At 41.1% G+C, this 22,856-nt stretch overlaps 1 protein-coding gene across 1 annotated transcript in view; it reads left to right on the top strand.

Annotated features, from left to right (window-relative positions):
• The window catches only part of LOC132958271 (phospholipid-transporting ATPase ABCA1-like), a 149,498-nt gene that overhangs the window by 86,701 nt on the left and 39,941 nt on the right, over positions 1-22,856 (top strand). Inside the window, exons 33-39 of the mRNA XM_061030999.1 lie at positions 3,354-3,448; positions 4,082-4,187; positions 9,395-9,469; positions 13,101-13,270; positions 16,801-16,978; positions 17,897-18,012; positions 19,014-19,158. Of these exons, the coding sequence (XP_060886982.1) occupies positions 3,354-3,448; positions 4,082-4,187; positions 9,395-9,469; positions 13,101-13,270; positions 16,801-16,978; positions 17,897-18,012; positions 19,014-19,158 (885 nt within the window). The remainder of the gene's footprint in view (positions 1-3,353; positions 3,449-4,081; positions 4,188-9,394; positions 9,470-13,100; positions 13,271-16,800; positions 16,979-17,896; positions 18,013-19,013; positions 19,159-22,856) is intronic.

The following is a 22,856-nucleotide window of genomic DNA, read 5'->3' as shown; positions in this document are numbered from 1 at the left end:
GTTAGCTCAACTTCTCCTCATCTCATTTTCTGCAACTTCTTTTACCCATGGAACAGCACTACCATGTGGTGAAAGATCCAAACAGTAAACACCTTCAGTAAAAGGAGTTTTGTACGGATGTGTTATGCTGCCACTCTGGCAATAATGTGTAATGATTATTGTCCTAAGATATTTTCATGTCATAACGTATAACTTCTATTCTAAGAACTATCACATTATAACATGATCATTTTCATATTCCAACAGTACAGGTTATCACTTTGTTACGTTAAAATATCTTGTTATTACAATATACTTTGAATGTGAAAATAACTTGTAACAATAAAAATATTATTATTATATTATATTATTATTATTATATATTATTATTTGATGCTGATCCTTATTTTTATATCCCACAGTGGCAGCATTACTCTACCTTGACATCTACTGTTCTATAGACTTCCACTGGATTGTTCTATTTAAGTAAAAGAGAAGGTATACACTCAAAAGTAACAGACTCAGTGCGCTGGTGGCACAGTGGTTAGTGTGCACGCTCCATGTATGGAGGCTACAGTCCTCCAAGCGAGCGGCCCATGATCGAATCCCACCTGTGGCTCCTTTCCTGATTGTCATACCCCACTCTCTCTCCCTGATTTCCGACTCTATCCACTGTCCTATCTCTCCATTAAAGGCCCAAAAAGCCCAAAAATAAATCTAATAAAAAAAAGGAATAGATTCAACAACACGTCATGTAGACTTGGGATATGATACAATAAGATTAGATGAGATATGAGACTATTTAATGCCATACAATGTGAAACCTGACACATGGCCCCCGTCAACCATTATATCAAATCAAGATGGAACTGTTGATTTTAACCATCCATCCCATCACTGATTAACTGAAGAATATAAAATGCACTTAAACAGGTATTCATGCATTCATCCACTGCAAATTTGTGTTGGTTTCACCTCTTATCATGCTTCATCTCTTTACTTCTTTTTCACTACTTTTGGATATTAGCCTGCCTTCTTCTTCTTCTTCTTTTATCCCACTTTCAACCTATTCCTTTGCCAACAGACTTCCATTCATGTTGCCCTCATTCATGTTATAAGTGCCACTGTGACGAGTCATGAAGTACTGACACTATGAGTGAAATTGGCAGAAAGATGAGTTGGCTCTGCCTTTTTTAAATTTTTTTATTAAATTATCTATATTTGGTACCAGCAGATCGAAAAAAAAAATTGTCTTCCACGAGTCAGGAGGCAATATCTCAAATATGTCCCATGTTGATCTGTAACGCAGATCGTGTGTAGACAAAGCATGCACATCAAACTGTTTTCCTGAAGGTTATATAACCAGTATAATTATGCTGTACATTCAGAACTGTTTTGGAGTCAGAGGTCTTCACTTTATTAAGGATCACTCCCCTAATTAGCATAGTGTTACCTCTCTAAATAAGCAGGGTGAAAACAGCTTGGTGTCGTGTGAGTGTGCGCTGGAAAGTATCAGTCCACACATGGTGGAGTGTATTCACTGCCGTGTGTCGTACCCTCCCCTTAATTGGATGTTTGAATGTACCCATTTATCCACAGAAGGGCATCTAATTAGGGTCCTTTGGCATTAGACACAGCTTTCGCAGCTTTGTCGGGGGGCTACATTTCCAGCAGGCTTCCTGCAGCCGGCCTTAATTGACTATTATGATAAGGGTTGAGAGAACGTGTTCCATGGTCCTGTGAACACATGCCACCTGCAAAACCCCTTTTCATCTTTTGCTCTTCAGTTCTGTTGATTTGTATCTAGTGGATGAGTTTTTATGGCTGGCTGAGCAGTAACGGCTGCAGCGGTCAGCCTCCCTGCTCGTGATGCTTCGCTACACACAGGAAAAGTCAAGTGCTTAGTCTAAAAGTTTTACCTCCTCACTTTAGTTAAAGAAAGGTCATGCAACACATTGGCGTAGAAGTCATGTATCTAAACATTTGGATTCTTTTTTTTTTTCATTTTTAGGATCACTGGAAGTAGCAATTTCTTGTGTTAAATCTTAAATCTGCTCTAAGTTTGAGTGGAAAGTGTACCAAGCATATATGCAGACACCCAATTAAAAACCTAAAGAACTCTTTTAGGTGATAATATTCCGACCCTTCAGCTCCCTGACCAAGTTGTTCAATAGCCGGATAAGAATGATCCGGATTTGGGAATCAATGTTTTTGGTATCAAGGATCAGGTAATCCAGTTTACTTGTGTTGTTTGTTTTGCAAAGCATGAAGTAGATTTGTTTCACCTCTCGTCTGAATGGTGTCTTCAGTTCTGAACTGTCTGGTGGACGGAGCTAACATTTAAGCCTCTGTGGATCATTAGCATGTGTGTCAGCCTTGATCATCAGCAGAGGCTTCAACTTCTAGCTCCGTCCACCAATTAATATAGAGCTGAAGAAGCATTTTGGAGGATCGGTGAAACGTCTTCAAGATCTTCAACCAGTCCTGTTGCCTTTGGATCAGGTTTCAAATTGACCATCATTTAGATGACTGACATCCTACATAGGTTTGATCAACATTTACCTGTTGCAGAATTTAATTAATTACCAAACCCAGATAATCAGTGCTGTATTAACGACTTGATACTGTATTCTTTGTCCACAGAGTGCGCCAGAAGGAAACATCCTTACAAATGTTGTCATTGATTTGATTTTAAGGCTATTAAATGAAACATTTAACGAGGATGAAATCCTTTTTTTTTCCCCATAATCCTCCGAGAACTTGAGAAATGTTGTGAGTAGCAACATCCTTGCAATTATTTCTTTGTTTGACACACTTGAACGTGTTCTCACATTTTGTTCAGCCTTGTCCTTGGACTAGGATCTTCTAGATTCTTTTTTTTAATTTATTTTTTTATCAAAAGTTATTCCAATCTTTTTTGGTTTCCTGTTCTGCACCGTTAATGTTTTTGATTCTCTGCGACCTCATTTTCAGCAGAGAGAGATAATTAAGTATGAGAAAATATGTGGTGATTTGGGATGAACAATTGTGGCATCGAAGGGTTAGGGTTAGAGACCTTTTTTTAATTTTATTTTGAGAGACTTATAAATGAAAACAGAGCTGAAAGGGCCCCACAATTTTGGGTTTCAATCATCAGGTTGTAAGATAATTCACAAGCAATGTCGCCACATGTGCTGGATGTGTAAAAAGACAACTGCTGGGTAAAAGGTTCAAATCCTCGATGTTGTAAGCGAATAATGTGGCTGTTATACATCATAACTTATAGTTTATGGCCCCAAGTTGCAAAAGGAAAAAAAAGTTATGACGGAATAAGCTCAATGTCACTTAAACAAAGATCAAAAGGTCAACACATTTTTCTCTTCTCTTTTGATCAGAGGGTTCAGAACACAACCGACACACTGCTGGATTTAACCGGACGGAACACGACGGACTTACTGGTCAAGACTTTTGAACGCTCCGGTAAAACAAGGTAAAGTGTGAGTGTTGTGAACATTTCAACCACCACTCCAAGTTTCTCTGAGTACACTGCAGCATTTGAAGGGCTCTTTGTTTGCGCGTGTCACAGTGCATTCACGTATCTGGTTGTACTTTAGAGACCAGTGACTCTGCTCAGGCACTTTAGCTTTGGTTACATGTCTATTTTTTTTTTTGTTTTTTTTGGACACAAAGAGAGGCAAATTACTACCTGGGCTGCTGTTGTGATGTTGTTGCATCCTCTTTCAGAAGGTCACTTAAGTGTTATATGAACAAAAGGACACAGTCCAGCACACTGTGATGCCATTTTCTATCCCTGCATGTTTTTGCAGGAGTCATGCTTTGACAAAATCCTGCTGGGCCTCCATTTGATATGCTTCATTTTAAACTATGACACATGATTAATCGTAGGTATTTGTTCAACCCAATGATTGACTGGTCCCAAACAAATCAAACTGTTTCTACTCTGCCTTTGCTTTATGTCTGTATCTCATGGGTTTGTGTTGCTTTCCAGGGAAAGTGTGTCAATGTGTGGGCGAGTTAGTACATTCTTGATGTTATTCGTTCGCTCTTACCTCCACTTGAACCTCCCTCTCTTTCTTCTTTTTTTTTTTTGCTGCCTCTTCAGGTACGGCGGGATCTCTGTCGGAGCAGTCAACTCCCAGGTCCGTCTGACCGAGGCAGCAATCGAAGCTTCATTCAAGGATCTCAAAGACCTATTCAGATCATTTCAAGTACGTTATAAACATTGACACACTCTGAGCCTACCCTGTTGATACTCTGCACTATGTGATTATCCCCGACAATAATGCTGAAAATCTTCGATTGGTTCATAAAACCAAGGACACAAACACCTCCCTGAAATCATTACAGTCCTAAGCCCTAATATGAGCTTTGTTAATATCAGGGTCTTATTTTCAGAAACTCTGAACAAACCTGATTGAGCATTATGTTAGAAGAAAACCTCCTTTTTAAATATTCCTCCATAAAATGTCAACTTTTCAGTCATGCTAGCAGCACTGGGCTTGGTATGGAAGCTCACTCTTTATCAACATGTATTGACATTGTTGATACTCGCTGTACATCACCACGATGCCCTGTTGCCATGGTGAAATTTAGTATCGGGCCTCCATTAATGCTGGCTTTTATAGTTGTGGTAAACACACTGAACTCAAAGCAGCTATTCTGAAACGTAAAACTCAGACTTACCCAGCTCAGGCTCAATCAACTCCGAAGTTGGGATTCGGCTTGGAGTTTGTTGAGCCTGCTTTCTGAAATAGGGCTCTGATCTTCAGGGATTGAATCAAACAGACTTTTGTGATTTTGATCCTTTTTTCTCGGGTGCAATAAATCCGGTAAACCGCCTCGGCAGTCGTGCTGCACGATTCTTGCTAAAGTGTGAATGCTGATTTTTCTCCCTGAGATTTCACAATGACAAGCCTTATTACTGCAATAATATGTTTGTTTCCAAATTTATAGCGGACCTTTTAAATTAAACAATGAGGTCATTTCTGACCCGATTTTTGAGTTGCGCGACTGATCATGAAGTCGGTCTGAATTCCAGCTCAATCCCACGTTGTGTGCCGTGCAGCGGCAGGAGGTCTCAATCAGCTGATCTCGACCGGTTAAAGGAATTTTTGGCCTATTTCAAATCTTGGCGGGCTGACTGCATACTCTGGCACGGTTAAAAGCAGAGCCTCAAGCTGGTTCTCAATCTTCAGGGCTTTATTTTACCTGATTGCGCCTCTGCAAAATGGCAGACAGCGTCTTAAAGCACCACGGCAACAGCAGGTGTTCCTGTTAAATATGTCTTCCCCCTCTTCTCTACACTCGGGATATGAACAAGAGAAAAGTTGAAAAAGGAAAAAGCTGCAGACTTGGAGCTGCCGGGGAATATTTTGTATTCTTTAGCCGTCTTGTTAGCTTCTATAAATTGTAGATGCTGAGTATGCGTGTGAGAGAGCAAGAGCGTTTTTTAACACTGATTGTAGTTGAGCTGTGAATACAGATAAATACACATAGATCTGTCTTTAACATCCGTCTGTGGGAGTTTTCAAAGGAAACTTTATTGGCAATCGACCACGCTCACTCCTGATTTAGCAGTACAGTGTGAACACTCTGATCGTTCCTGACAATCTTCTCCAAATTCAAGATGGTGAATTCTCCTAACACTACACTAAAGTTACCTCGACACTCATTTTGTCTCCACAGTCATTTTGTCTCCTATATTACATGTTCTTAAATATGATCATCTTCTAATGATGCGAAGCGTCCACGGTAACGGTGAATCCATGCAGAGAGTCTTTACTCTTCCTTATATTCCAACAGGCCAGGTATTGCTTAGACACATATTGTCATTGATTCATCTTCAGTTGTTTGATGTAGTCACTTCAGGGTTGCATTAAATGTTTGGATGGGTTTTGTGGCTGCAGACGACGTTGTTACGGACTGATTTTCTCCTGTCATGGCTGCAGCCATCTTTTAAATGAGCTGCTGCTAATTTCAGCCCTTCATTTCAGTGTTCTTTGTTCGGTTAGCTTTTGTATCTCAGGCACAGGTGATGCTTTTGTTGTGGACTTTTGGACCCTGCCGAATTCTTAAATGATTGAGAGAGAAATATAAAAGGAAAGAAAAGAGGAGTTTTAGATTCCTCCTGACTATTTTGTGGGGTGTCCATGGAAACTAGCCATCATTGGTCTGCATGTCTTTGAATGAATCGAGAAATCTGGGTCTCGACTGCAGAAGAACACACACATCCACACACACACACACACCTTTACTCCTTTTCATTCTCACAATCATTTAACTTTATCTTCTTCAATTCAATTCAAATGTACACAGCAATACGCTTTCACTCAAGCAGGGCTTCCTGAACTTCATACCATCGGACATCTTGCCCCCTTCTTGAATCTCTCTCTCTCTCTGCTTCTTTTTCACACACACACACACACGCCCACACACATACACACACACACACAGACACACACACACACGCACGGTCGCTCATTAACATTTCAAATTTGGGATGTTCAAACTACTCTGAGATCAGCACATTGCTTCGCCCTCAGGCGTCTCCGGTCTCATCCCTACCCGGTCTCCCTTCCCTTGTCTCCTGGATCTGGACGCTAATGTGACTTTAATTCGTGCAGCAGCGGTGATGTAACCCTAATGGCCAGACATTAGCTCTGCATTCCCTGTTATTAAAGTGCTACGCTGTCATTGGGAAATGTCTTAGACGCCGCTGCTCGGCAGGCATTAAGACGTGATACGTTAACGGGAAGTAGCATGCTTTTGCACTTTGAGCCACCTGTGCAGACGTCTAAGAAGGCTTTGAAATTTCATTGTAATTGCGTTTCCTGTCTTAAGCAGATAGAAATCGAGTTCGCTGCTGCAAGGGGTGATGGGAATGACGAGAAAAATGGAGTCGTGGTGCTGAAATGTATTTATTCAAGCCAGAATCGTAAGTGTCTTACATAGATGCTCTTATTCTTACTAGAAAGATCTGACACAAGATCTTATTATTATTATTATTATTATGCTGAAGGATAGGTGTAACAACTTTAAGTTTTGAGAGTTACATTCAACTTGTACTCCCAGACATGCGCTCGTTCGGATGTGGCAGAAAAAGTGACCAATAAAAATCACAACAGCTCTGCTTCACACATCTTCTAATCAGCTCTCTTAAAGGGGCGGCACGGTTCTCAAGTCCAAGATTTACAGACTCAGGACTCCCCTGACTCGACTCTGACTCAAGCATTGATGATTCTAACTTGTACTTGGACTCGAGCATTGAATGCATTTGGATCGGAGCGTAGAGAGAATTTGGACTTTATTTTTTTGTATGGACCTTTTAATTGAGAATCGTTTTTTTTTTTTGGCCAAGGATCCAGGCACATGCAAATACTTTGACTCCATAACACTTTAGAGTAGAAGAGACAAACATTTTGACATACTTCACTTTAAACAAGGACAAAGACAAATGTAGCACAAACCTTTGAACGCTTATAATATAAAAAAAAAATACTACTATGTTACAATCTAAGGTTTATTATGAATATTTAATTTACTCAGTTTCCAGGATGGGCTGGCACGTGCATTCCTGTGCCATCTTGTTCAGCAACAGTTCCTGCTCACGATGCCTGATGAGGAAACACCAGTTTTTAAGATCTCAGAGAGAATGCAAACACAAGCTGTGCGACCTGTCAGATGTGCAAAAGAAGTATCAAGGAGAAGACAGGAGCTGCCTCAACCACCCAGACAAGGCAGTGAGATGCTAAAGGAATGTGACTGTTGATAACATTACTGACTCTGACTCCGGTAATGGGGACTGGATTCAAACTCAGACTCGACTGGGATTCTGTTTTGGTGACTCAGACTTGAACTCTGTGGACTCGATACGTGAAGAGGACTCGAGGTTTGGTGACTCAGCTAGAACAGTAGCCAAACCAGTCTCCATCTTTGTGTTTGAACGTGGAGGAGTTTGTCAGGGATTAAACCCCAGCAGCTGCTTTCCCACTTCTCATCGTGTCTCACTCTCATCCACCGGTAATCCTCAAGAAAGCCGTCTATTGGCGCTGCCCGCTGCTACTTTGCATGATGCGAGTAGTAAAGACACAAATAAATGGGAAGATTTGCTTCGTTTTGCTGGAAGAAGCATCACGGACACCAGCAGGAGTCTTGTTCTTTGCCCCGGTGTATGAACAGGTAATGACTTGGAACAGAGGGCTTGTTATTTAACACAAACACTCCTGTCAGCGTAGATGGGGGTGTTACTTTTTCTTTCTTTTTTCTTCCTCCTTTTTCAAACTGCAATATGGAAAGAGATGAAGAATTCATGCTGCGTAACTGAAATGATGTGTGAACACTTTGTTTTGCCAAAGGAGCAGACTTGATGTATGGCAGGACAGAAAAAAAAAAAAAAGAAAAAAACTCGCTCTGAATATGTTCTTGAAATATCTCCAGTTTTCTGAGAGTGTCACAATGTGGCGTAGGATTGGCTGAGTAAAGGATTGTGGGATAGAAATAATAACACAAGTGGTGTAATCTCCTGATCCCCTTGTCCTTAGGTAACTGTCTTTGTGGGCTGGAAATATCTTTTGTGTCTAATCCTTTCCACTCTCCCTCTTTCCGAGCGGACAGGCACTTGCACCTGAGCTCACACTTGCATTCTTGGGATGTCTCACTTGATTTTTCTCCTCGGATTTTTCCCGCCCCCCCCCCCCCCCCCCCCCACCTCTCTCCCCAGTTGTCACCTGCACTGTTCCTCAGCAGGCCTCTTCCTTACTCCCTCTTTGCCCTCCCCTCCTCTCCCCCATGATGAAGGCCGGGTCCAACAGGAGGTCCATTTGCATTTATATCACACATGTAATGTGCTCAGCGCCTCTCTGGCTGGCCTGACCAGCATGGTATCAACATGACACTTTGGAAAGCGCATGCCTGTCATACTCGGGCCCCCATCCCAAGGCTCATTTCATGAAATACATGAGTGAGGATGAGCTGATTTTAAATGCAACCTGTCCACTTCCCCCTCTCTTTCTGTCTCCCCACATCAAAACAAGATGCAGGAAACACTCTGTACTCGCTGGAAAATCCTTCCTTTTCTTTTAGGCTTTACATTCAACTTCTCATATGATTAGTGCGTTAGGCAATAAGGCGATTTCTGTTACTTGTGATTTTTTTTTTTCATGTTCTGTCCCTCCTCTGGATAATTTAATTTTTAAAAACTTGCAAGTAGCCAAAATAACAGGGGACACCATTTTTACCCAAGTCTGTGGGAAATAAGTGGCTCAACACAGCCCGACGCTCTCTGGAAGTCTTAATTCTCGTCTCCCTCTGCCGCATATTTTGCATTTCAAAGAGCAGAAGTGATTTTCCAAGTGCATCCAATTAAGTAATATTTATTTCCCCCCCCCCCCATCTTGTTTTTCCTCATTTTCATTAGGATAATGTGACTGATCAGATCTTCCCGAAGGCTGAGACGCTGCTGAAGAAGCTGGGGACCAGGGACAACGTAAAGGTATTAGATTAATTGCCTTGTTCTCCTTTGCGCTCTGCTGCTTGATTTGATGCAATGAGATGAAAGTTTGAGGAGGAAATGAGGCAGGTGCTGTTAGAATTTTGTAATGATGAAGAGTTTAACATGGACAGAGGCTAACTCACCTACAGATCTGATCTACTCTGATTTATTCAGGATTGCTGCAAAGTCGATAAACACAATCATACCGCATATTTCAGTCTCATAAGTCAAATCACTACCATGTTATGAATGACTACAGCACAATCACTCAAAGCCATTTGTATTCAATTTAATAAGTCCAATGTGTTTTACCAACAGTTTTAAGCAAATCATGGTCAAATTAGTTAAAATCATTATGTTAAGCGGCGCACGTGGCCAAGCGGTTAGGTCGTGCCTATTGTCCTCCAACCAAGTGGATGACTCCAGGTTCAAATCCGACCTGTGGCTCCGTTTCCGCATGTCATTCCCCACTCTCTCACTGATTTCCTACTCTATCCAATGTTCGATTAAATAAAGTCATATAGGCCCAAAAATAGAACTTAATAATTATGTTATAGTCAAGAAGTACAAGACACTTGTAATATATTTCTCAAGCACTCTAAACTGTTAAGATGATTCTTAGACGTTTTCAGAAAGGTCTTTTATTATGTTACAATAGACATGTGTATGATGGTATTACTACCACTTACATTATCTAATAATACATAATCCGACTCTGTTACCTCTTAGCTGACGCTTTTTACAAGGATGGTGATGAAAGAGTCATCAAAAACCTCAGTCTGAAAAGAGACTGTAGTCTGAAATTCAATGTAGTGCAGTGTAAGGTACCACTGGGACATAATGAAGGACAAGAGCTGAAAAACCTCCTCAAGTCAGTACAGTACTTGTGGTACTTTACATAACTGAAGTAGGTTTGCATTTTAAGTAGTGGTAGAATTTGATATCTCAAACAAATAGCTCGCTCCGAGGTGTTGGTACTGTGGTACGAGGGTTATTTTTCCTCCTCCGGAAACAAAAATGTCAAAAGCTGTGGAGTTGAAATGCAAACGTGGCTTGTCATCATATATTTGTATTTCCTCTGTCCCTTACAGCATGTGTTTAGCAGACCACCAGCGTTTTCTTTGTCATCTGTTATCCTGAAGACTTGAAAATGATTTTGAGGCTGAAGCCGTTTGAGAAACATCTCAATGTGGAACTTTAACAGTTCAAACAATATCATTCATGGTTGATCTGTGTCTCTTTAGATGCAGCTACAAGAGAGCTATAAAGAGAGCCGCAAACATGCAGACAGAGACTTGAGTGTGTGTGTGTGTGTGTGTGTGTGTGCACATACTGTACAGTATGTATGTGTACTCCATATCCTCCTGTGCGAGGCTGACACTCAAACACCATCCACTCTTAATTAGCTCGGCACTATCAGCAGGGAGTCCTCTCTCACGCCCGCTCTCTTTCATCCATTCTTTTTTTCTTCTCTTCTCCACCCCAGCAGCCACAGACTCTGAGAATCACTTACATTAGAAAGAAAGTGTTCAGAAATGTTTCTTTTACCCAGCACGCTATGCCGCATCGAGACTGGCCGTCATTGCGGGGCCTTTATCTTCGATTAAATGAAAAAGTAGTGTTTGTCACACTCATCGCTTCTTCTTTAAGAAAAAACTCTTAAGCACTGAGAAATGTTCTGAAGATTAGTTGACCCCTCTCCTCAGAGATCCTTTGTAGCAATAAGTGGCCTAAAATCTATTTTTTCTTCTTTATTCCCTCCTCACAAAAACTCTCACACAGAGATAAACACACCAATATACGGAATAGAAAACGTCGATAGATGCACAGCAGCCCTGTACTCTCTAAATCTCTCGCTGTAAGTTGCACAAAAGAGTTAGTACAAATAGCAACATATTTTCGCTGCAATGTTTTCGTCAATATCCGAAGAAACATACATGATTTGAAATATTTGAATACAAAAGTGACAATGTTCCGATCCGACAATAACAAGATGATAACAACATCAAGAACAGTATCAAACTGATCTCACATGTGGTGATTTTCCTCAGTTCTCTGCTTCTTTACTGACTGGTCTCAGCAATGCTAGATGGGATTTATTTCATAATGAAGCTGGAGGCATCATTTAAAACAGCGGTTCTCAGCTGATGGGTCGGGACCCAAAAGTGTGCGAACCGCGAATGTGATCCTGGAAAATATACTGTGTCTAAAAAGTCAATGAAAAGTTTTTAACCATGGTATTTTTTTTTCCTCCATTACTTTGTTCTGTCACATTTTTTTTGTACAGTTTTAGGTTCAAACTCCACCATTTTTCATCGTGAATTGGACAAAAAGTTTCATGGCGTTTCATGAAATTGACTAGATTTCATGATGCTGTATGAAAATAAACAGAGATTGAAACGAAGTATATAAAGAGAAAAGAAACACAGAGCATGAACATTTTTTTTTCTCTGTCATGTATTGAAGCTTCTAACCTGCCTATGACCTGAACCATATTTAGTACAGAAAGTGTTTTCTTTCTAATCAAAGAAGAAATACAATTTTAACAGTGAAATCTGTGGTACACAATCACGGGGTTCTATGATTTGTGTACCTTTCAGTCAAATATTTCTCATACTCAGGATTTATGCTCAATGCAACTTTCTCAGCTTTTTTTTTTAATTTGACTGGTATCAATCTCAAACGGCCTGCCTATCTTTCTATTTCATTTATAACATTCATTACATCATTGATGTGTTTAATAAGGAACTTGTGGGGCACTGGTGGCGCAGTGGCACAGTGGTTAGTGCGCACGCCCCATGTATGGAGGCTATAGTCTTCCAACTGGGCGGCCCAGGTTCAAATCCAGCCTGTGGCTCCTTTCCCACATGTCATTCCCCACTCTCTCTCTCTCTCTCCCTGATTGCTGACTCTATCCACTGTCCTATCTCTACATTAAAGGCACAAAAAAGCCCCCAAAAAAATAAATAAGGAACTTGTGTCTTTTTCTCATTTCCTGCTACTTACTTTTACCCCTGAAGAAGCAGAGTAAGGTTTTTCTGGCACCACTTAACCAACTGTGGAGGTGTATGGAGAGTGAAAGGCTTGAAGGTTAAAAAAGCTCCAGTGACACTTGTAGTAAGAAGATGGACTTTACTAACTTCAGTAGACTGACACATTTCACCATGACCCTGATGAAGGCCACAAGCTGAAACTCGACGGTCTAGTAAAGTTGATCGTTTGTGTTACTAAGTGTTGCTGGAGCTTTTTGACCTCGACTTCCCTTTATGCTTAACATAACATTACCCTGAAAATAGATTGGTCTGCCAAATAATGATCCAATAATGATTATTTTCTCTTGTAAAATGCATTCAATGGAAGTGGACATTAAGTCCTTGATATTTTACTCCGATCCTTTCTTCAGAATAAGCAGCAGCTGGAAACAGAATTAATCATTTTCACTGCTCCTCACTCATGACTTTTTGAAATGTCCTTTTCTCATAACCTGCATGTTAAAATCTCTCTATTATTTGACCATCAGAAAATGTTCCAACTTTCCCTATGCCGTGTGCAGTTGCTAGGAGACATCTAAAGCAACCACAAAGGCTCTCCATGCTGCTATTAGCCCTAATGCTTGTCTCCACCTCTGCAGGTGTGGTTCTATAACCAGGCTTGGCATAGCGTGCCATCCTTCCTCAGTGTGGCCAACAACGCCATCCTGAGGGGGAATCTGCCGGCGGGAAAGGACCCCCGTCAGTATGGGATCTCCGTGTCCAATCACCCTCTGAACCTCACCAAGGCACAGCTCTCCTACGTCGCTATGTGAGTCATCAGAACAAAAAATCATTCAGGTTAAAGGGTAGATGGTAGGTGTTGCATGAAAATCGCCTCCTGTCAAAATTTAAGCAAAAGTGCAGAAATATAGTGTTCTGTTGGGTTCAGAGTTTATCCTGCATCTGCAATTTTCCAAATCTTAATGTGAAGGGTAGCGACTTAACATTTTCTTCTTGTCGGAGGACATGATTTTTGATTTTCTGGAGAGGGAAACTAACGGCTACCGGGGGAACCGAGAGAAACCACGCGGAGTGAGAAGGGCAGGAGTGAATGAGTGTCAGAAAGAGAAGCGGAGACAGCCACAGACAAAGGGAGAACAGATGAGTTAAAGACGACTCAATAGAAAGTGTAAGACAGATGGATAGATAGATAGAGGGATAGATAGATAGATAGAGGGATAGATCGTGGATTTGTTTGAGTATGCACAGATTTGGAGTCCCATGGGAGCCCCCTTTGCGAGGATATAAAAAATGTTTTTTCTCTGGCCTTATCCCAGCACCCGCTAGAGATCAGCTCCCCATGAGAGCGGGAGATTAATGACCTGCTAAATCCCAACATATGGATCTGACTGCTCTCTGTGTACTCTGCTCTGTTTTGTTTTGTGATTATGAGCTGGTACGTGATCCTCAACGTTATCTGTCGTTGATTTTATTTATTTATTTATTTTTTTGCTCTAAGACGTCATCGTGATCAACACTTTTAATGCAAAGCAGCTGGAATTGTTCCCACTGAAGGACATTACCATGCAGGGCCATAACCACAACTCCTGACATTATACAGGCAATTCAGTGGCTGCCACCAATCACCACAAAGAAGCAGTTTTATCCTGTCCTCCGCCGCTGCTCCTACCTGATCCTCAGTCAGGTATTTATGTAGTGATCAGGTGCGGACGACAGCCCTGAGTTAGAGAGCGAGGCTGCACCGGGGTTGGGAGATAATTACGATCGGCTTCCGACGGTAGATTCAGGATTAGCCTCTTTTCCCTCTCCGCCTCTCTGTGTACACTGTGACCACTACAATTTATAAAGTGCGATTCCCAGATTAGCTTGGACACTCTGTCATTGTTGAAAAAGTGTGCAGGTCACAGAACAGGATGGGGTAAGTAGAAGACTTCTTGAATAGAGAACTAAACACTAAGTTTTAAGCCTCTTCTTACTTCTATTTTTAAAAAAGTTTTTGGACCCACATTGGTACTCTTCAGCAGCCAAAAGGTCCGATCAAAGAACCCAACAATATGTTATCTGCACCAACTCATCAGCAGACAAAGTTAGAGCTCATTTTGTCAAAAGAAAGTTTAACAACAGCAAGAGACGGAGGTATTTTGTAAGACGTTAATGTTAAAATGCCTCCTTTTTGTTGTGTCTTTTTTGGTTTTCAAAGTCTCTCTGCTATACGGAGTAGTCAGAATTGTAATGTAGTGTGTAATGTACATGTCTGTTTACACTCTGAATCCCTACCACTGCTGCCCTAATGAAAACTGCTTCTATGGAATTTAAGTGATAATCACCCTTAAAAATGACGTATTGCTTCTCATTGACACCTCCTACATTTTAAGGAGCGACCATTGCTGAAGCTGTTCCATTGATGATAATTCATCTCTAATTACATCGCCAGGGTTTGGACACCAAAAAGTTGCACTGCACCGGCTAATTTCAATTAACACTCCCCTCTAGTACACTTCACGGCCAATTCCAAATGCAAGTTTGGACAGGAGCCAACAACTTGTAAAAAACAATATGCAGGTGAACAGTAAAGTGATGTTTCCTCATCCCTCAACTTAACTCAAGCAAAAAAAAAACATTGCACTGCTCTGATTTCCTCTCTTGCCTTTACAAAGGTCACACTCAATAACAGAGATCAATACATCACATCTTTACTGCTCAAAAATATCAACGTGGCAACTGACAGTAATGTCACTTCTTATGCTTTGGATTTGGATAATGTGAATAATTAGTGCTTGTAAATTCTGTGCATTATGTGCAGAACATCCCATATTTAAATCATATGCAGTTCAGTTTTTCCATTGACATGGTTTCTACTTTATTACATAATACTACATAATACAAACATCATCCTGCATGTTGTGCCTGCAGCCTTACACTTGATAATTATCTGGTGCTTTCAGCCCTGCGCCTCTATCACATTTCAGGCTTTGCCCTGCAGCCCTCCTCATTAAAAAAAAAAAAAGCAAAGCAAAGCAACACATTCTGTAAGGCTTTGCTCCCACTGCTCATCTTTCTTGCTCTTGCATTATTAGTTAATTAGCAGATTGCTTGTCCTCTTCTTCACAGCAATTACACAGCTTCAAAAATTCAGGGTTAGATCAGACTCTCCCACCCACCCGGAGCACCCGGCCGTATAAAACCTGTAGAAATGGTACCCACTGCAGTGTATTGTTTTATTTATGAGCGCTAATTGTGTCTGGTTGGCCACGATAAATACAGCCATGTAGCCACACAGGGTGACTCATTTAATATGCTAATTACACAACAGGAAGTCTTGTGAGAGCTAATCGCAGGGCGGGGCGGAGGGTTGAGGATGACGACGGGGGTTAAGGAAGGACAGCACATTTTTATACAACGCTAATGGAGCGTTCACAACGAAGGACGTTTTCAAAGCTTTGACCGCATGAATAAGAGTCTTTGAAATGGAGGTTAAAATCGTGGAGGAGAAACAAACATACATGAAAAATGGCGGCTTTTACCTTTTGAGGTTGTGGCTACCAACCAACCAACCAACCAACCAACCAAGACACCAACAAGAGCTACGATTACTGAACCGGGCATAATGGCATATCATGGTTTTTGAAGCCTAATGTGCTTTTAAAAGTGTTTTGTTATATTTGAACCCATGCCAGAGAAAGTAGGCGACACTTGTCTCATTAAGTCATCAATACTAAAAAAAAAGCAGAATATTCTGTCAAATGTAGGATGTTTTGTAACTAAATGTGTTGAAATTCACCCAAACATTGCAGAATAATACATACAGTGTGCCCATAACATTACAGAAAATGAGCAAAACATTGCTTCTCCATTTTTGCTCGACCTTGTATCCTTTGCAACAAGAGAACCATTGATCTTCTTTTTAACTAAAACTCAACTTTTCATTTTCTATAATGAAAAGGCAAAGGATGAGTCACCCTATTAAAAAAATGTATGAATTCTGCAAATACAACACTTCAATCACTGACTTCAGTCAGTTTCATAGGAGGCATGAAACACTTTAATTTAGATTTTAATTTAGTTACAGTTTTGTATTCCATAAAGATGTGTGATGTACAGAAGTTAGTGCTTACATATTTTAGCACATGTAAACCCACTGGAAACAGTTTGATCATTAACAGAGCAAACGTGTGAACTCATTTCCATTTTGACACTGTTTTGCTCACACCAAAAAGGATATTTCACATCATCCAAAAACACCTGTGTTCACAAGTTTCATCTCCACTGTGTTCTTTGGTTCTTTTTTAAGTCTCGCTAATGACTTCCTGTTTTGCCGTTCTCCCTTTTGAATCGCAGAGCCACATCCTCCACCGACGTCGTGGTGTCCATCTGCGTTATCTTTGCCATGTCCTTCATCCCAGCCAGCTTCGTCCTCTTCCTCATCCAGGAGAGGGTGAACAAAGCCAAGCATCTGCAGTTTGTGAGCGGCGTAAACCCCACTGTGTACTGGTTGGCAAACTTTGCCTGGGATATGGTAAGAACATACTCCATCACGCTGCCATATCACCCCCTTTCTTGATAAAAAAAACAAAAAAAAAACACCTGTTGGTACATTTTAGCATCGCCCCTTTTTTTTAGCATGCACAAAGCAATCTCACCAAACATGCTCAAATGTAGTTTATTTATGCCAAAGGCCTCATTTTACCTCAGTGAAGTCTCCTTGTATTTTGGAGGTTTTTCCCATCCTGAGGTTATGTATGAAAATCACCTCAGTCCCGTATAATTGATAATATAGCTTTCACACTGATGCTTCTGGGAGAAGCTCTGCCCGAGCAGCAGTTATTGACTGAGGCGTCATTATCGACACGGAATGCTGCAGCTGGTTACGCTCAACAGGCTCACTCGCAGTCTCCCCAGGGCACAGTTGAAGTAAACATTTTATCAGGTATCTTTGGTAAAAGAAATGGCATTAGGATGCTCATCATTACGGTGGATAAATACTGTCTGACCGGGAGACAAATGTACCCAAGGAGCTGCTCTAACGATTGTAGCCTGAAGCTGTCTGCATTGTCATGCATGCTCTGTCCACAATAAGAATATGGCAGAGATCCACGGTGAAAGCTCCTTAATATTCTTGTGTAATTTTTCATGTTTCCTTGTTTCTCGATACACCCGGTGGAAAACACCGTGTTTGTTCTATAAAAGAGCTACATGGAATATCAAAAACACAATAAAATCATTTTTATACTGAATCAACTATAAACTACTTATCAGTCTTAGTAAACACATTATAGATTCTATAATCACACATCCTTTCTGATAGTCTGTAAAAATGAGAAAAAAAGTCAGCAAGGATTAAGAAGCTAACCTTGGAGACATTAATGACGACATTAAAGGTAGATTTCTTGTATTTTTTCCTCAGTGTATTGTGCCCCTGTGTTTGTTCTGACAGTGTAACTACGTCGTACCCTGCCTGATTGTGATCGTGATCTTCCTCTGCTTCCAACAAAAAGCCTACGTTTCTCCTGCTAACCTGCCAGCTTTGATCCTGCTGCTCGTTTTGTATGGGTGAGTAGAAAAGATGACCTGAAATGTTATTATATTATATTCATGGCATTTTAACACTGACAGTAAGTTCTAAATCTGGCTAATTCTACACTGTTCCTTAACATCCAGTGTATACTGTGTACTGTATGGTGTACTTCCTGTCTACTCATTGAAGCTGACAGCTCTTTTGACATTTTGCCCAATCAGTATTTTATCATTAAAAACCAATCATATGTCCCCACGATGTCATCCTGAAGCTGTGACCACACCTATCAGAAACCTTGAATATGTTTTGTCTGGCAAAAGCGAAATTACAGACTCAGCTAAATACATCTGGCCAAATCCAGTTCTTGCTGCCAAGGGTGCTCGCCCAGAGAAGGGGAGACTTCCTGGTGGCCATTACATTTCCTGCAGCTGTGTTTTTTATGATTCTTTTTATGCTTATATGTTTGTTTGATACACATACTCCATGGATTATCAAAGTTTAAGTCACAGAGCATTTAATTTAACGTGTGATATGAACATGTAACATTATTTCTGATTAAAATACATTCAGACTTGTTTTGTAACTTCCACAGACCACGCCGTGGAGGCTACGTTCTTTGGCCCTTTGATCTGTTTTAACTGCTTTAGTGCATGCCTGACTATATCATGCTGAATATCTGTTGTTTCTCCATACCTCTAATACTGAGCTACTGCAGGCCAAGAGTGGTTGGCATTTACTGTTCAGCTGTGTTTTTATGGGTCACTCAGGATGCATGCAAATGATCAGAAGAGGCTTGTGATGCCATGAAACGGCAGCCCCTGGCCTATTAATCTTCTATTATGAATTTGAGGTGGTGTATTTTCTGCTACTTAGCTGTCACATAAACACTGGTGGTGAAATAATCAGGTTGTGTTCCTTAAGATCTCCTTCATTTTCAAATCAAATTTCTCAAAAGTATTAATGTTAGATCAGGTCAGGAGTTGACTTATTTGTCATCCGTGTCTTGTTTGTGTGACACTGTCTTTTTTTCTTGCAGGTGGTCTATCACCCCCATGATGTACCCCGCCTCCTTCATCTTCAGTGTTCCCAGCACAGCCTACGTGGTGCTCACCTGTATCAACCTCTTCATCGGTATTAATGGCAGCGTGGCCACTTTTGTAATGGAGCTCTTTGATGATGATGTAAGTGGCAGTCACACACATAGACTTACACATATATATAGATATACATACTGTATAAAATCCAGAGAGACTCATATACAGTACATGCATAATTGGACTACATAGTCCCTGTCAAACAGCAGAGGCAGGCATTCAGGCTCCCCAAGCAGCATAAAAAATGGATTTTGAAGCTATACCAGTGAATGGCTAATTGACATGAATCATACATAAACACTCTGTGTTCTCCAAGCAGAAACTTCCATACGCTTGTGGGTGGAGTGTGTGTACCCACCTGTTCTAACTTTTAATATATTTCCTTTATCCTCTCAAGGATTTTTCAAAGGATTTATTTTCCCTATTCTCTTTAATGCTTAATCGTTTGGTGAGAATAGGGTCTTCGGAGAACTTTCCTCATCCATCTTTCAGCAAGTGTTCATTTTAACTGCAAGCTGCTTCAGTCTCCGGGGAATCAAAAGACAAAGACACCAGAAAAGAGATGCATAAGAAATGGAGACCTTTGGAGGAGAGTGAGGGGCGGATGTTGACTGTCAGTCATTTTACTTTTGGATTATTATTTAAATCATATTTTAAGAAGAAAAGGAGAAACTGGTCCATTCTGAGTATTCAGCTCTCGATAGAAAGACTTCAGCAGCTTAAAGGTACTGTTGATACAAATACTCTTTGGTTTGTTCCCTGAACTAAATAAGTCTAATTTGAGTGGTAGACATAATTGTTGTTTGCACGATTAGCATACCATCATCCACACTTTTTTTTTCACTTCACGTTTTGTAGCCTCCTGCTGATCACTCGTTCCTTGTCAACAGACAAAACTGTGTCTCTGTTTCTGACGAGCTGCTTATACATGGGATGCTTCAACAGAATGTCTCCCACGGCTCCAGGTCGGCACTGCAGACAGAGTGTTATGACTCTCTCTGCATACTCAGTCCCCTCCGACGCGCCTGCCTCCGTCTCGATGTTTCCTCCGGCGACAAACCCGGCGATGGCATGGGATGTTTTCCATCTCCTAACGAAGCTGCCTCATTTGCATTTTGATTTCATTATCATGCATTCATTAACAATTTGTACTTTTCGTCTGGCACGTCTCACCTCCAAGAATGTCATTGTTGCCATTTTGTTGCCTCCACATTCTCTTTATTTATTGATACACTCTTAGTTGAGTGTGCTACTCATAAAAAGTGCCATTGGTGATAATTTAATGGCCACTACGATGCCAATTGCAGCACAAAGAGACGGATTTATTGTGCTCTTCTCTTGTTCAAGGCATTAGGGACATAGATAGTGTCTCTGAGACTTGACAGGGACAGAGGTACGTATATGATAATTCTGCTAATCTGACTTGATTTCACAACCGATAACAGAGCCTGACAGGCTGACATCAATCACCAAATGTTACAACTCTCCAGGTTTCCACATGTGCCCTGTTCAAAGGAGATATCTCCATGGAACAGACTCTTTACAGGAAAAGATAGAACGTAGATACGACAGTGCCCCGGTGTGCCCCAGATAGAAAAAAAAAAGGGCAGATCCTACACATGACAGCTCAATCCAGTCTTCTCCTTTTCACGATCCTGCCGTTTCAAAGCTTCCTCTTATCATTTTGAGACTCCTCAGCGGTGGCATTAGTTAAACAACGTCGCTCAAAAGTAAAGCTACAGGCTTTCGATCTGTTCTCCGTTTTTCAGGCAAGGCTTGAATCCAGATCCCTCGTGGGCACAGCACCATTTTTTTTATTTCTCTCCTGGAGAAAAAGTCAAAATAAAGGGTGCGAGAGAAGAGCTGCTGTGGTACAGACTCTGTGCCCCAGTTTTGTCTCGAGACCGATGGGAGATTTTCATCCCTTCAGGAACTGTCCAGCTCCCTGTGGATTGCATCAATCCCAGCCTGCCTTGTAGGCTTGGAGCAGTGCCTGAGTCGATACCTCCACCACGTGCCGCTCACAGATAACCACATATAGACTTTTCAAGATGAGCGTCAACGTGTAGCAATGCGGCCAGGTACGAGCTAACTTCTACAGTGTAACTGGAAGCATCGTGCAAAATCAAGCAGCCGTTATTGTCGATTAGATATTTATATTAGGAATCAAAGGCTTAGGTTTTTATGTTGTCCTTTTCATAACAAAAGCAAGAGGTTCTGATTTTTTCATTTCCTCTCCACTCCTTTTATTAAATCTGCTAGTATAGTCCGACTACAGAGTGACTTCATTTATATAGAACCTTAAAAAACAAGCTGAGGCAAAGGAACCCAAACACCATACCGACCGCCGCAAACAGAAGAACCCAAACTACGATACTCAAACAACATAAAAAGAACCCCATCAACATAAAAACACAAAAAAATTTAAAACCCAACAACATAAGAATCCAAACAATAAAACGACATGGCACACAATGTCCCCAATGTCCCCAAAATGTGTCTGTCAGCTGCTTGGTAGAGCTTCAGTCTTCCCACAAGAACTACACCAGCTTGAAAAAAACATGAATATCACCTCTAGAAAGTATCTAACAGGAGTCTTTGAGCCCTATATTGTGTGTGTCTGCTCTCATTGTGATTCCAGGCATTATGAATGAAGCTGTGCTGCGGGAATAAGCATAAGTAGCGATATGGGTCAGATAAGCGCCTCGCAGGCTATACCACCTTCAAAACCATTTGAAAAAGATTTATGGGCACATGAGCAGGAACGTAAGGAGGGAAATTGTCCGGCATTTCATCATCCCCCCCCCCCCCCCCCCCCCCGACTTGGAGCCTCCTAGATCTCTTTTGATGAACGCCCAGTCAGAAGAATATGTTATTTCATGTATCGATCTCAAATGAAGTCTCGCTTTCACCGCATCTCTCCAGGTGGGCCGCATTCAGCCAAGGTCGTAGCTGTTGTTTATTTACTTAACTGTCTTCATCTCTGTATACGTATACGTTGCATTGAATATAATGAACAGAGAGGCCTTGAGTGAATCACATGCCAAGTGCCTGTGTGTACTGGATCATTACATTGTTTGCCAACATCTAGAGTATAAATGTTTGTTGGACATTAAATACTTACTGACAGTTATTCAAAAAATGGTATAAACATCCTTCTCCTTAGATAGAAGTTTATTTTATGCAACGGACTGGCGCGCATAAATGGTCCTTATTTCCGTTTTTTAAATCCAGCTAGCTTACTTTTATTAAGTATGAATTCATAATTTGCGGCAGTAGCTCAGTCTGTAGGGACTTGGGTTGGGAATCGGAGGGTCAGCGGTTCAAGTCCCAGCACGGACCAAGTCCGGAAATTGGTCTGGTAGCTGAAGAGGTGCCAGTCCACTTCCTGAGCACTGCCGAGGTGCCCTTGAGCAAGGCACCCAACCCCCCCCCCCCCCCCCCACCAGCTCAGGAGCGCCCGCTGTGGGCAGCCCCCTCACTCTGAGACCTCTCCATTAGTGCATGTCCATAGGATCCTGTTTGTGCATGTGTGTGTATTTCGGGCCTGTGTTTGTGTAGCATGATAACTAGACAGAGTGTAAAAAACGAATTTCCCCTCGCGGGATCAATAAATTATTATTATTTTTATTAAAGTAGAAAAAAAGTTAGCATAAGGAGTCATAAACACACTTTAATGTACCTCAGCTCACATGTCCTCCTAGTGTAAGCAGTTTGTTATTCATTGCATCACTTTAAAACAACAGTCAAAAGTCTGATCTGTAACTTTATGATGAATATAATGG

This window comes from Labrus mixtus, chromosome 23 (assembly GCF_963584025.1).
Source record: "Labrus mixtus chromosome 23, fLabMix1.1, whole genome shotgun sequence".
Taxonomy (NCBI): Eukaryota; Metazoa; Chordata; class Actinopteri; order Labriformes; family Labridae; genus Labrus; species Labrus mixtus.
Note: the sequence above shows the minus strand (reverse complement) of the source record. Positions and strands in the feature narration are given on the sequence as shown.